Here is a 12616-nt window from a genome sequence, read left to right on the forward strand (position 1 = left end):
CAGAGAGAATGTGTATACATGTCTGCTCACATAAGGGCATGCACATACCCATGCGTGCACTGGCAGAGGACAGAGGGCCCAGGTCTTCCTCCATCCCTTTTCACCTTACTTTATGAAGCAGGGTGTCTCATTGAACCTCGAGCTTACCAAGTGGCCACACTAGTTGGCTGAGCAGTCTCCCAGGATCTGGGTCTCTAACTCCATCACTGAGGTCACAAGTGTGTGCTGTCGTGCCTGGCTTTAGGTGGGTGGATAGGAACTCAAGTCCTAATGCTTGCATTCTACCCACTAAACCACTGAACATCTCCCCCAGTCTTCTCTGAAATCCATAAGCAGTGATGATTTAGTCAACAGGTCAGAGTAGGAAATAAAAAAGGAGCAACTGGTAGAGGAAAAAGCCAGTACCATCTTTAGAGGAAGCAACGTGAAAGGAAAAGTAAGTACATAGGCAGCTCACAATATGAATGCTGGCTAGCCTTGAGCAGCACACAACACTGTATACTTACCTTCTTTTCAGAGCCTCATAGTCATGTAAGATATTATCAGGTACTGTGTGGAGGATGCTCAGTGTCTCCGTCTTATTTCCTACAACTATTGCATGTGACCACAGTCACATCAGAACACAACTGTGGAGGCACACATTGTAGAATAGAATCATTTTATGGAAGATAACCTAACCTGACTGATTTGACTTTACCATTTTAGCAATTTCTCAGAAACCCAGACTCTCTTTTCTCTTCCTCTAGTGCAAACTACATGGTGGAGGTTTTCCTTTTAAGTATTCACAAAACAAAACAAAAACCCAGAAGGCATCTTTAAAACTATATGATTCAAGATGCATAAGGACATCTGAGCGACTTCATTCTTAAACAACAACATGTAGGGGCCACACATACGCACACCCCGAATGAGGACTAACATTGAGGGGGCTCAGGAGTGGCAGTGTGCTCACCGTCTTGACTGTGGAGTAAGCCTGCAGAGCCACCTGCATCAAGTCCCGGAGGAGGGTGACAAAACTGCACAGGCAGTTCAGCAGGATCGTCTTGGCAGCCTGGTTGAAAGCCTGCAGCTCTTCCACAAGTTGGGCATTGAGGGCCTCATACTCTCGTTTGGCTAAGTCTGATTCAGTGGTTGCTGACCGCGGCAGGGAGCTATTATAGTCCAGCAGCTTGTCGTAGCGTTTCTGGATGAGTTTCTGAGGTCCGGGGAATAAGGACAGCAAGGCTGACAGGGGATTCAGGATAAGTCTCTGAGAACGAGCTGCCTGCAAAAGAAAAATATAGCCCCATTAGCAAGAAAAGGATGGTCCACTCTGTGACCAGCACTGCTCGTAGTAGGCCTACCCTCTCTCCTCTAAAGCTCAAAAGGAACAGGACAGCATCCAGTTATTTGTTAAAAAGCTCTCACTTTTTTTTCTGCCTAAGCTTATTTATTTAGGTTTATTAAAGCGGTAATACAGAGCCTGAAGATGAGAGTCAAGAGAAGCTTGCTCTCCAGCATCATAGCTGTTGCTATGGCCTAGCTGTGGCCGTGCTGTGGGTGCCTCCTTCAGGACCCTCCCTCCTTTGGACCTCAGAGCCGAGCTGAGGTCTCAGATCACATCAGGGCAAATGTTAGTGTGCTACAAGGGCTGACCAACTCAGCACCCTCACGCCTTGCTGTCAGTGAAAACTGACACCATCAGTCTAAGGAGAGACTACATCTCACTCTTCCACATTGGTTTCAAACCTAGTTTTTAATCTCGAGATTTGTGTTTTGGATGGAATTGTGTTCCCTGTGCAAACATTGATTCTTTAAATATATGTCTTATTCCTGTGGCAGAAACGGCCAGAACTAAATGTATTGATGCACATCCGAGGGTTGAGGGCAGCTGACTTGGTGTCTGAAACTGCTATTATTGATACATTAATATAAAACATTAACGAAAAACTTTGCAGTAGCGCCAGACCCCATGTCAGTACTCAAGATCCTAGATTTAATTTCTTTTCTTCTTGTGTCTTTCCCCTGTATTCTGAAATATACTTTTATCCTGTCTGATGACCGCCGGCCTCACACTTCATCATACATATTATAGTAATCTGGAAGTTGTTTTATCTTTTGTGACCTCAATGATAGTCCAGGAAACCCAAGCAACATCCTGTATTAATTAATGTAAATGGTTCCCGATAACTTTGTCTGAACTCATGGGAAATTTAAAAGAGAGGGAACCCCATTTGTTAGTGGCACCAGCAATAGCCGACACAAATTAGATTTGATTTTAGTTTATGAAATAATCAATGGATACCATCCGACTATTTAATGAGCCCCTGGACTATGCAAAGAATGCTTTTATTTTGCCCTGTCTTGGATAAGTCACTGTCTTTATTACTTACCTGGGAGCCACAAGTTACTAATTTTAAGATTACGCTATGACTGTAGCACATGCCCACTACCCCACAGATATGAACTTTATTTGCCAGAGGGACAGTAGTTGGAACAGATAAACACATTATATTTTAAAATTTTGTCTTACACAGTATATTCATGGCTGGATACGAATAACTTCTCTGTTGTGGGTAAATTTTCAAGGTAATATTTCAATTTCAAAGCATTCAGTATGTCACCCAGGAAAATGCTATTTTTATATCATGCTTTCTTGTGACTCTATAAATGTGGCAAATCTAATACTACTTTATCGAGGTAGACAGGACAATTCCTTCTTTCTGTCAAATACTGGAGAAGGCTTGCCAAGGGAGAAGCTATGTGGCATGTGCTCAGATAGTTTTAATAAATATTTATCAGCTTAATGAATTTAAATTGGTATAAAGAACACACAGTTAATGGCTTTCTTAAAATATCTTTCCTATAATTAAACCTTGAAAAAAAAATAACCTACCAAGACCTAGTCATGGCTTCCCATTAAACCCATGGATGTAAAACTTTTGTCTATTAATCTCTCTATGTGCTTCTCTTCCTACCCACCCATCTGTCCATTCATGAATGACTCGTATCTGTATCACTTTATTTGGGATAATATGATACTTAATCTTTTTATATTTTAATTTGTATTTATCTTGCATTCCTGTTAGAGGGCACCTTCTTGTTGTGGAGTGCATGTGGAGGTCAGAAGATAACTTGCAGGAGTTGGGTCTTTCTTTGCACTGTGTGGATGCTAGAGATTAAGCCCAAGGACCAGTCTTCACAGTAGGTGTCCATTGAGGCATCTCCCAGGCTCTTGAAAATATTGCATTAAAATTTTAAATTGTGTGTGTGTGTGTGTGTGTGTGTGTGTGTGTGTGTGTGTGTAATGGTAAATTTTGACTGCCAACTTGACAGGATTTAAAATTTCCCAGAAGACTAGCTTCTGGGCATGTCTGTAAGGATTTGGGCACTCATCTTTAGTCCCAGTACTTAGGAGGCTGTGCTCTGTGAGTTCAAGGCCAGCCTGGTCTGCATAGCAAGGTGAGATTGTATTATCCAAAGACTCCAATTCCAGCTTTCTGTTTCATAATGCGCAAAGCAGCTGTATATTTGGAGTAGTTTTGCAGTAGGATGTGGCTTGGTCACTTCTTAAGGTTTGGAACTATTTGAGGGGATCAGTGGTTGAATGAGGGGATCAGTGGTTGAATATTATTTGAGGTGGGGTGTTGCTGAGACCTTGAGCTTCTTAGGCTATGAATGCTAGAATTATCCAACACAAGGGTCACTTGGTGAAGAGAGTCTGGCCCAAATGCCAACAGAGCCAACACAGAGAGCTAGTCTATTGTGACTTTTGCTCAATAGATTCAATACTGCTATAAAATAATAATACAAGGCACAAAGCTAAAATTAGTATTACCCAGGAAAGCTTACCACCCAAATATTTTATTAGTTAAGAATATCTTTATGCTTCCTAATATATATTATATAAAACTCTTAAAGACAAATAATTTGGGCTGGGCATATAGGACCCTAGACACTGGCAGAGTGCTTACCTAGCATGCATGGGTTCCTAGGTTCTTTGAAAATAGCCTTACTTTGCTGTCTAGTGTACATTGTGCTAAAAATCACAGACACAGAGTGTCTGTTCTCCTTCAGTAATGTCTCAGGGCATTTCCATGGACTTTATGAAAACCACAGCTTTGCAAATGTATATATTCTAAATATGTCATCCACAGGCTTAAACGGTATACTGTTTTTCATCAGGCACTGACTACCCTAGAAACAGAGTGTGAGACCATATTAAATTTCCATTACAATACAGCCCTTACTTTCAAAAGCCGAATTTTGGCATTAGCATTTAGTGCATATTTTATACCTAATTCCAGAAAGTTGTTTGTGTGTGAATGTGTGTTTCTGTGTGTGAGCGTGTATGTGTGTGTGAATGTGTGTGTGTGTTAGCATGTGTGTGTGAGCGTGTATGTGTGTGTCAGCGTGTGAGTGAGTGTGTGTGTGTGTGTGTGTGTGTGTGTGTGTGTGTGTGTGTGTGTGTGTAACTTACAAAGTCTTGGTAGGGCTTTGAAGCCTGATCCTGGGGTTCTGTGCCATTTTTCTCTCCATCCTGGTATGAAATCTCACGGAGCTCCGCCCCACTCTGCAGCGTGAAGGGCGTGGCTTCCTGAAACAGAGAGTTAGGAGAAGGGTCTGTTTTCAGTGAAGTCAGCACAAGTAATGACTCCCCAACGCAAACCTCCTCAACACAGCCCTACATTTCCCTTTGAAATAGGAAATGAACTACAAAAATAAATAGACTTCCTTCTCCCCCATCCCCCACACATAATTTTAGACAGATTCTGGTTCTCTTCGAGGAGAAGGAGCCCATCTTAAATCATCTCCCACACCCATCACTTCTTAATCTTCAATTCCTACAGCAGCTTTTCTTGGTGAACTTATTGTTTTCTTCCTGGGGCTGGGGTGGAGAAGGTGTTCACATGTTTGTGGATTCAATCCCTGAAAATATCAATGCATGTTCCCAAGAGGCACTCACTCCTTGAGCAACACTGGAAGGGTGTGGCTCCCACTGCTCTGTTGGGACAACTGTGTCTGGGGGCTGGCTTCACATAGGCAGATTTGCTAACCTGCTATGAAAACAGGCCCTATGTCATGTCAGACAGTAGGGATGGATGCAGCTCACCCTTCTAGAATATAGAACCTTGTCTCCAAAACAGTGAGCTGGTCATGTTAAACAGATATCCAAGAGAAAAACTTCTGGGAAAGGAAGGGTGCGCTAATTAACTGATTTACATGTAACTCCTAACTCCCTATCCTTCCGGTCCTAGCTGATGTCAAGTTGCTTTCAAGGACACTGTGTCCTCTTTAAGAGCCATTACGAGAAACCCGTGGCCAGCCTTTCCAACGAGTATAATTGTGTATTATCCGACTTTGGGTTTTTGAAAGCAGAGATTCTCAAGTAGGTCAAGACAACCTCTGAAGAGGCTAGAAATTTGTGGGGTGTATTTTGTGGTCTACTCCATTTGTAGGAGAGCATTTGCTTATCAGAGTTTATCTTGTTTTATAGTTCAGTTTATTTTCCTTTGTTCTGCCCTTTTTCCTTCCTTTAGGTACTACAAAGGATTATGTCAGTAAAGTTGGGCAAGAACAGTCTCTGTCTCACTTGATGAGCTCGGGCCTCACATGCATCACAGGTGGGCTTGTGGGCTCCTCTGTGTTATAAGGACCACAGGATGGGGGTTCATGCAACATGCATCTGAGCAAAACTCCAGCTATATGGTGATTTGGATGGGAGCCCAGGAAGCTGGGCAAAGACCAAGCGTTTCTATAGCTTGCCTTATCTGGATGTTGCAGGCTCCCATGTTTGATGCAGTTAGTATCGCCATGCCCAGGAGGAGTCACAGTTCCTCACAACACCCGTGGGGACCAGAGCACTCCTGCGGAAGCGCTTGCCTCTCACCCACCTCTATGTGCTGAAGGCAGGAGGAGATGTTCTTCACACAAAGTCTCACAGTCTTTTCTAGTGACCTAAAAAGCTTTTCTTCTCTGTTAAAGGTATTGTCTTTCACCTAAAACACACAAGAAATCACTTAGTTGCATCGCTCAAAGGCATCTAGTATGTGGTACAAATTAAATCTTAAAAATTTAAATGGCCAATAACTGTGGCGCAGCACATGACGGGGAAAAAAAATCCTTTGCTGTATGAAAAGACTCTGTGCTATGCTGACTTGTACAAGAGAACGCTTTGGGGCTGCGCAGTGCAGGAACTGGAGTCGAGCTAAAGTTACAAGTCATGTGATGAACGTCATTGGCTGGGTATTTTGTACCTTTCCTCTGATGTCAAAGTAGCCATGGGACTGTAAAACCTTTCCCTGCATCTTCTTTCGTGTGTGTGTGTGTGTGTGTGTGTGTGTGTGTGTGTGTGTGTGCATGCACATGTGTTAGGGGCGGGTCACATACCCCTGTCTTCAGAGAGGACATCAGGTATTCTAGTCTATCACTCTCTGCCTTCCTCCTTTGAGACAATCTCTCACTGAACCTGGAGCTGTTGAGGAGCAAGCTCTACTGATCTTACCATTCCTGCCTCTCACAGTGCTGAGGTCGAAGGGGCAGATCAACATATGTGGCTTTTTGTATGGATACTGCAGAACTCCAGACTCATGACTGCATGCCTGTACAAGTCCCCTCTCTATTTCTTTTAAGATTTAATTTTTTACTGTATGCACGTGGAGGGAGTGTGTACAGCTATGCGCACAAGCCCACAGAGCACAGAGGTATCAGGTCCCCTCTGAAGCTAGAGTTACAAGAGCTTGTGTGTTGATCCATGTGCATGACGGGAGCAGAATTTGGGTCTTCTTCAAGAGTACTCTCAACCACAGAGCCATTTCTCTATCCCTGGAGTCTTTAGTAACATATACTGTGTACTCAAATTATACTGTCTATTGTTTTGCTCATAGAACCCATAGCCTAGTCTATCTCACAAGGATGATTTAGAAATGTTCTTAGTCCTATCATTAAGAAAGGTGGTCATATCACCTCAAACATGAAAGATGATCTATAATCTTAGTTCTTCTACAGAAGCACATTTGCCAAGCTAAGGTTGTTGTCACATGTGTTCACGTGACATCTAACATGGAATGTATTGAGCATTCAGACATGTTTTTACACACACCAAGTAATTTTTAGAGATACACACATCACTAGTGATGGCAAACTCTATTTATTGCAATGAAAATGTCTACCAGAACCAGCCCCATAGTGGTGAACCTGTCGGAACAGGCACTCGAATGTTACATGGAGCAGGGTGTCTGTAGTTCATTACTATAGTTGATAATAACTGTATTCTTTTCATGTGCTTCTTAATTTTACATAGTTAACTTTAGAACTGAGTGTGTGTGTGTGTGTGTGTGTGTGTGATTTTTTTGAATCCCTTAGTTTTACTTGTGTGGGAAAGCATTAGTAAAATAGGCATAATTCTTTGCAAAATGCACATAGCTCAGTAGCCTTGGCCTTACATCTCTGCTTTAACTCTGTGTGTGCGTATGCCAATTTGCTCAGACAGTTGTTTTTAAGGATCCCACCTTCTGATATTTTATTTGTGGACCTAACTAGGACTCATAATTTTGAAGTAGGTGCTTAGGATTGCATTGTGAGAAATGTTGCCCAAGATTGTGTGCCCATGACTAAATCTTTCTCATGCTATTTTGCTGGAATATGTTTCTCCTTTTCTGTCTTAGAATTCTGTCTATTTGGGGGATTAGACTCAGGAGTCACCCCTTCTGGGAATCCTACTTTTGTTAGTATTGTTCACATCGAACAAAATTAATTTTCCCTTCTTATGTGCTTTTATAACCTTAGTTAATTATTTAAACAATTTCCTCCACTGATACATTCTAAGTATTAAAGATTGAGAAGCCTGTCTTAAAAATAACAATAGCTAATATTTATTAAATATTAATTATATTCAGACACTGCACAAAAACCTTCCATTCACTTTATCACTGTGATTCCTACACAACTCTATGGGGCAAGAGTTATGATTAATTCCATTTTAGAGATAAAGAAACAGATGCTTTGGAGGATGTTAATATTTCCCTATTGTCCTTCCAGTAGTAGAGTTGGCAACACTAGATTAAGTTATCGACATGGCTGCCCTGCAGGGACCACACTTCCCAGATTCCACTGCAGATAGCTCAGCCCCATAACTGGATTTGGGAAAATAGAGTGTAAAGGAAGTGTCTTCCATTTCTAAGTCTTAGCCTTGTGACACTGTCTGTGGGACTTGAATAGAGACACAGTAATGACCTCGGTTCAGTCAAGCGGCTGCTGACAATATGTTTATGGAAAATAATGCACAACATTTGGCAAGCTGGGTTCCTGGAAGATTTTTATGAAGCAGATCCCATCTGCTCACATCTTGGATCATTATTAGAGATGAACAAGTGGTGATTTGACTGGTACCCTCTGCATTATTTGCTGTGTTATGTTCCATTTGCTATGCTGGGCTGTGCTGTGCTGTGCTGTGCTGTGCTGTGTTTGAGAATCTCTTTGTGACAGAGGCATAGTCTTTGCCCTAAAGTAGCAAGTTCGAGAAACTTGTATTTATAGATATTATTGGGATTAAAACTAAGCAGTCTGAGTTCTGAATCTATACCTGTTCATCTCCGTAGTCCCAATCTCTCCCACAGTGCCTGGTATACGAGAATTCAATACCTACGTGATGGATTGAATAGAATCTTCCTCCTGGGTAATAGCTTTACACCCTAGCTCCACTAATATTTCACCTGAGCTGCTGACAAGTACAAAATTGATTGATTTGAGATTTATCTTTCCTCCAGTCCAGCCTATGCAGCTGATTTTCTGATTAACAGGGAAATGCTTCATTGCTGACAGGCCATCCTCTATAAAGATTAAGAGGAAAAATCTAATTAATATTCCTTCAGGCTATTTTAGCTACAATTCACTTTTAGTTCACGGTTTAAAAAAAAATAAAAAGCTGATATAAATATGGGAAAGAATATAATGGCCCCCACAAAAGTCTGCCCCAGATTAGAAGCTGTCTGCTCTATTCGACAGGACTGTCTTGAGCAAGAAGCAGAATTGCAAAGCCCGGAAGAGAATTTCTGCACCACATTTATAGATGCCTACAGGGGGGTTACTGTCTCCTTAAACTCACTTCCAATTTGATTTTATTATGGTTGTCTTTAGATTAGCTATCCCAATTACCCATCTCATGATCAGTTATCACTAATGTCCTAAACTTTCCTCGTTATACCTCCACATCAAACCTCTTTTGGGGATGGACCTGGTGAATCCCTAGAAAGTTATAAAGAAATAGAAACAATGATGGCACTGACTATGTGTCCCACAAGTGGTAAGGTTAGTGCAGCCACAGGGAAAATGAGAAGAAAAGGGCGACAGTGTAGCCTGTCACATCACCAGGCCAGGAACTTTCTATTTTTCATTCTTAATATACATTCTCATGATTGCATACTTCAGATTCATTAGCCTCAAAACTCCTGGGATGTCTGGATAAATACAGGGTTCTAAGATGTATCCTTGAGCTAGGTAGAACTCTAGGACCTGTCTTTTGAAAATATCTCATGAGCTTCTTCTTAAACAGATAACACTTGAGAAGTCTTTGAAAAAAAATCTGTCTGTTATTTATAAGAGGTTGAGATTAAGGTGTAAGGTATGTTACTTGGCTGACTAAGGACAGCAGTTGGTAATATAGTGTGCATCTAGGAAGTCTAGGGGAAAGAAGGGGGCTGGAGCACCAAGGTCACCAAACTGAATTATGCATCTAAATACTACTTTATTTTTAGATTAAATAAAGAAAATCCCAGAGGGAATGGAAAAAACTTTGAAGCAGAAATAAAACTGAGATGGAAGCCGCAGTTCCAAGGACATGCTGAAGAGAAAGACTGCGTGCCACTGAGAGCCAGGTCTCCCTTGGTAAGCACAGGCCGTGCAGTCTCATCTCTCCTCCATCTGCCTTCCCAGTAGAAGCTGAGATGGCATTAAAACCTCTAGGCCCCCAGTGACCCCCAAAAGAATGATCTTGGGGGCACTCACTTTGTTTCGTGTTCTAGATCGATTCACGGGAAGAGCAAAGCCAAGCCCTGCCACCCACCCACCCAAGAATGGCAGTGTTAATGTTCCTGAATAAATGAAGGTGGTCCAAGAAGAAAAATTACCTGTGACTCTCCTCTGGTTAGGATCTTCAGATGATTTGTGACTCTTTTTGACTTCTTGCTAATTGAATGAATGTTTAGTTTAGATAGTTTGTCTTTGAGGGATTCCTCCTCCTCGTTCTTCTTATATTTTAGAACTGAAAGGGAAGAGAGCAGTGGGAGATGTGACTGACTGTGTACAGCCAGAGTGCACACTCCACTGGAGTTTCCAAGACCAATGTTTCTACTGAGGACAGAACTTATGGGGATTTTAACTCTCTTCCTCAGGGACCACTACTCCATTGCCCCGTTGCCTAGCCTGTCCAAGAACTCCACCCGCTGACCTTCAGAAACTCAGCTCTTCAAGGACATAGCTACTCAAGGTTATTCAAGGTCAAGATTAACTTACTTCTCATGTTAAAGAAATCCCTAGACAGGGTAAGACGATGGGTTTTACCCTCAGTACCAGAGAAAAGCAAAAATTCCTTGTATTAGAAATAAAAAAAAGCACCCCTCTCTCTAATGATGCCCATTATCTTGGGGGTCTCTGGAGTAGGGGATCAGGTCAAGTAATGAAAAGACAATTGCGCCCATCGCACACCAGACTCAAACCCTAGGCTGGATTTTCAAGAGCTCTGACTTGATGTTAGATGAGCATCACTCTGAGTTTTGCTTGTCTTTAAAACAATCCGTTACCTCTCTCCTTGTTCCAAATGTTGATGCAACCAGTGTGGCTAACGGCATAGATGTGCAATCGCAGGCACTGTTGATGGGGATTAAGCCAATCGCGCATGTGGAGTTTTACAAGGCATACTGTTTACCGTCTTCAAGTGATGTAAGATGGTAACGTACAAAGCTCAAGGCTGAGTCAAGCCTAGTACCTCACACCTTAATCTTGCACTTGGAAAGTAGAGGCAGGAAGATCAAGACCTTCAGTGCCAGCCTGGGCTATAGAGCCTGAAGCCAGCCTGGGCTATATAGTGAGCCTGAAGCCAGACTGGGCTACATGGTGAGCCTGAAGCCAGACTGGGCTACATGGTGAGCCTGAATCCAGCCTGGGCTATAGAGAATGAATCCAGCCTGGGCTATATAGTGAGCCTGAAGCCAGCCTGGGGCTATGTTAAACCATGTTTCAGAAAATAAAACAAAACAATTTTCCAAAAACCTTTGTGATTAAATCAGTTACTACCAATATTTTATGTCACTGAATTTTAATCTTCTCATGGTATCATAGTGCATAATTCAATTTGTTATCCATTGTTTGAATATTATATAAGTCTTTAAAACTGTTTTTGAACATTTTCCTGCATTTTGTCTAAGACCAAGTATAGAAATGTTATTAAATAGTACTGGCCAGTGGCGTGCATTCGCTGATTCAAGAGATTAAGGATGCCGTTGTGAATTTTAATTTTCATTCCCCCATTTATTGCCAAAGCTTTCTGTGAATTGCTGGTTTTTATTGACTTTTATTAGAATATTCTTATTTATGACATGATAACAATATCTTCTAGTCAGGCATCCTATGTATACAGTCTTTTCATTTTGCCTATATTATTGTCTTAGTCAGAGTTTCTATTCCTGCACAAATATCATGACCAAGAAGCAAGTTGGGGAGGAAAGGGTTTATTCATACACTACCATGTTGCTGTTCACCACCAAAGGAAGTCAGGACTGGGACTCAAGCAGGTCAGGAAGCAGGAGCTGATACAGAGGCCATGGAGGGATGTTCCTTACTGGCTTGCTTCCCCTGGCTTGCTCAGCCTGCTCTCTTATAGAATCCAAAACTACCAGCCCAAAGATGGCACCACCCACAAGGGGCCCTCCCTGCTTGATCACTAATTGAGAAAATGCCCTACAGCTGGATCTCATGGAGACATTTCCTCACCTGAAGCTCCTTTCTCTGTTATAACTCCAGTCTGTGTCAAATTGACACACAAAACCAGCCAGTACAGCTATCTTTTATATTATTACTCTTTTATTCTATTCTTTATAGTTTTAATTAATTAAAACGAATACATTGCTTTTTATATACTTGAAAATAAAACCAAAAAAGAGGAAGTCATTGCACCGTTTATTTTGAAACTCTTGTCATGATTTAAATGTTGAGTTAGCTTCAGTCCCCCTCTATAGCCCAGGCTGGCTTCAGTCTCCCTCTATAGCCCAGGCTGGCTTCAGTCTCCCTCTATAGCCCAGGCTGGCTTCAGTCTCCCTCTATAGCCCAGGCTGGCTTCAGTCTCCCTCTATAGCCCAGGCTGGCTTCAGTCTCCCTCTATAGCTCAGGCTGGCTTCAGTCTCCCTCTATAGCCCAGGCTGGCTTCAGTCTCCCTCTATAGCCCAGGCTGGCTTCAGTCTCCCTCTATAGCCCAGGCTGGCTTCAGTCTCCCTCTATAGCCCAGGCTGGCTTATATTGGAAACACAGACTTGACTGAGCGCTTTGTGAGCACTGAGCTCACTAAGAGGATGCAGTCCTACAATCCCTGGGACACATGCGGTCCATGGAATTAGAACTTGTATATTGAAACTATACTTAATAT

The 12616-nt window shown here is 42.1% G+C and overlaps 1 protein-coding gene across 1 annotated transcript in view; it reads right to left on the bottom strand.

Annotated features, from left to right (window-relative positions):
• The window catches only part of Arhgef38 (Rho guanine nucleotide exchange factor (GEF) 38), a 122672-nt gene that overhangs the window by 24036 nt on the left and 86020 nt on the right, over positions 1-12616 (bottom strand). Inside the window, exons 7-10 of the mRNA NM_001368752.1 lie at positions 10107-10240; positions 5874-5978; positions 4460-4576; positions 953-1264 (exon numbers count right to left, since the gene is read on the bottom strand). Coding sequence (NP_001355681.1) covers positions 953-1264; positions 4460-4576; positions 5874-5978; positions 10107-10240 — 668 coding nt within the window. The remainder of the gene's footprint in view (positions 1-952; positions 1265-4459; positions 4577-5873; positions 5979-10106; positions 10241-12616) is intronic.

This window comes from Mus musculus, chromosome 3 (assembly GCF_000001635.26).
Source record: "Mus musculus strain C57BL/6J chromosome 3, GRCm38.p6 C57BL/6J".
NCBI lineage: Eukaryota > Metazoa > Chordata > Mammalia > Rodentia > Muridae > Mus > Mus musculus.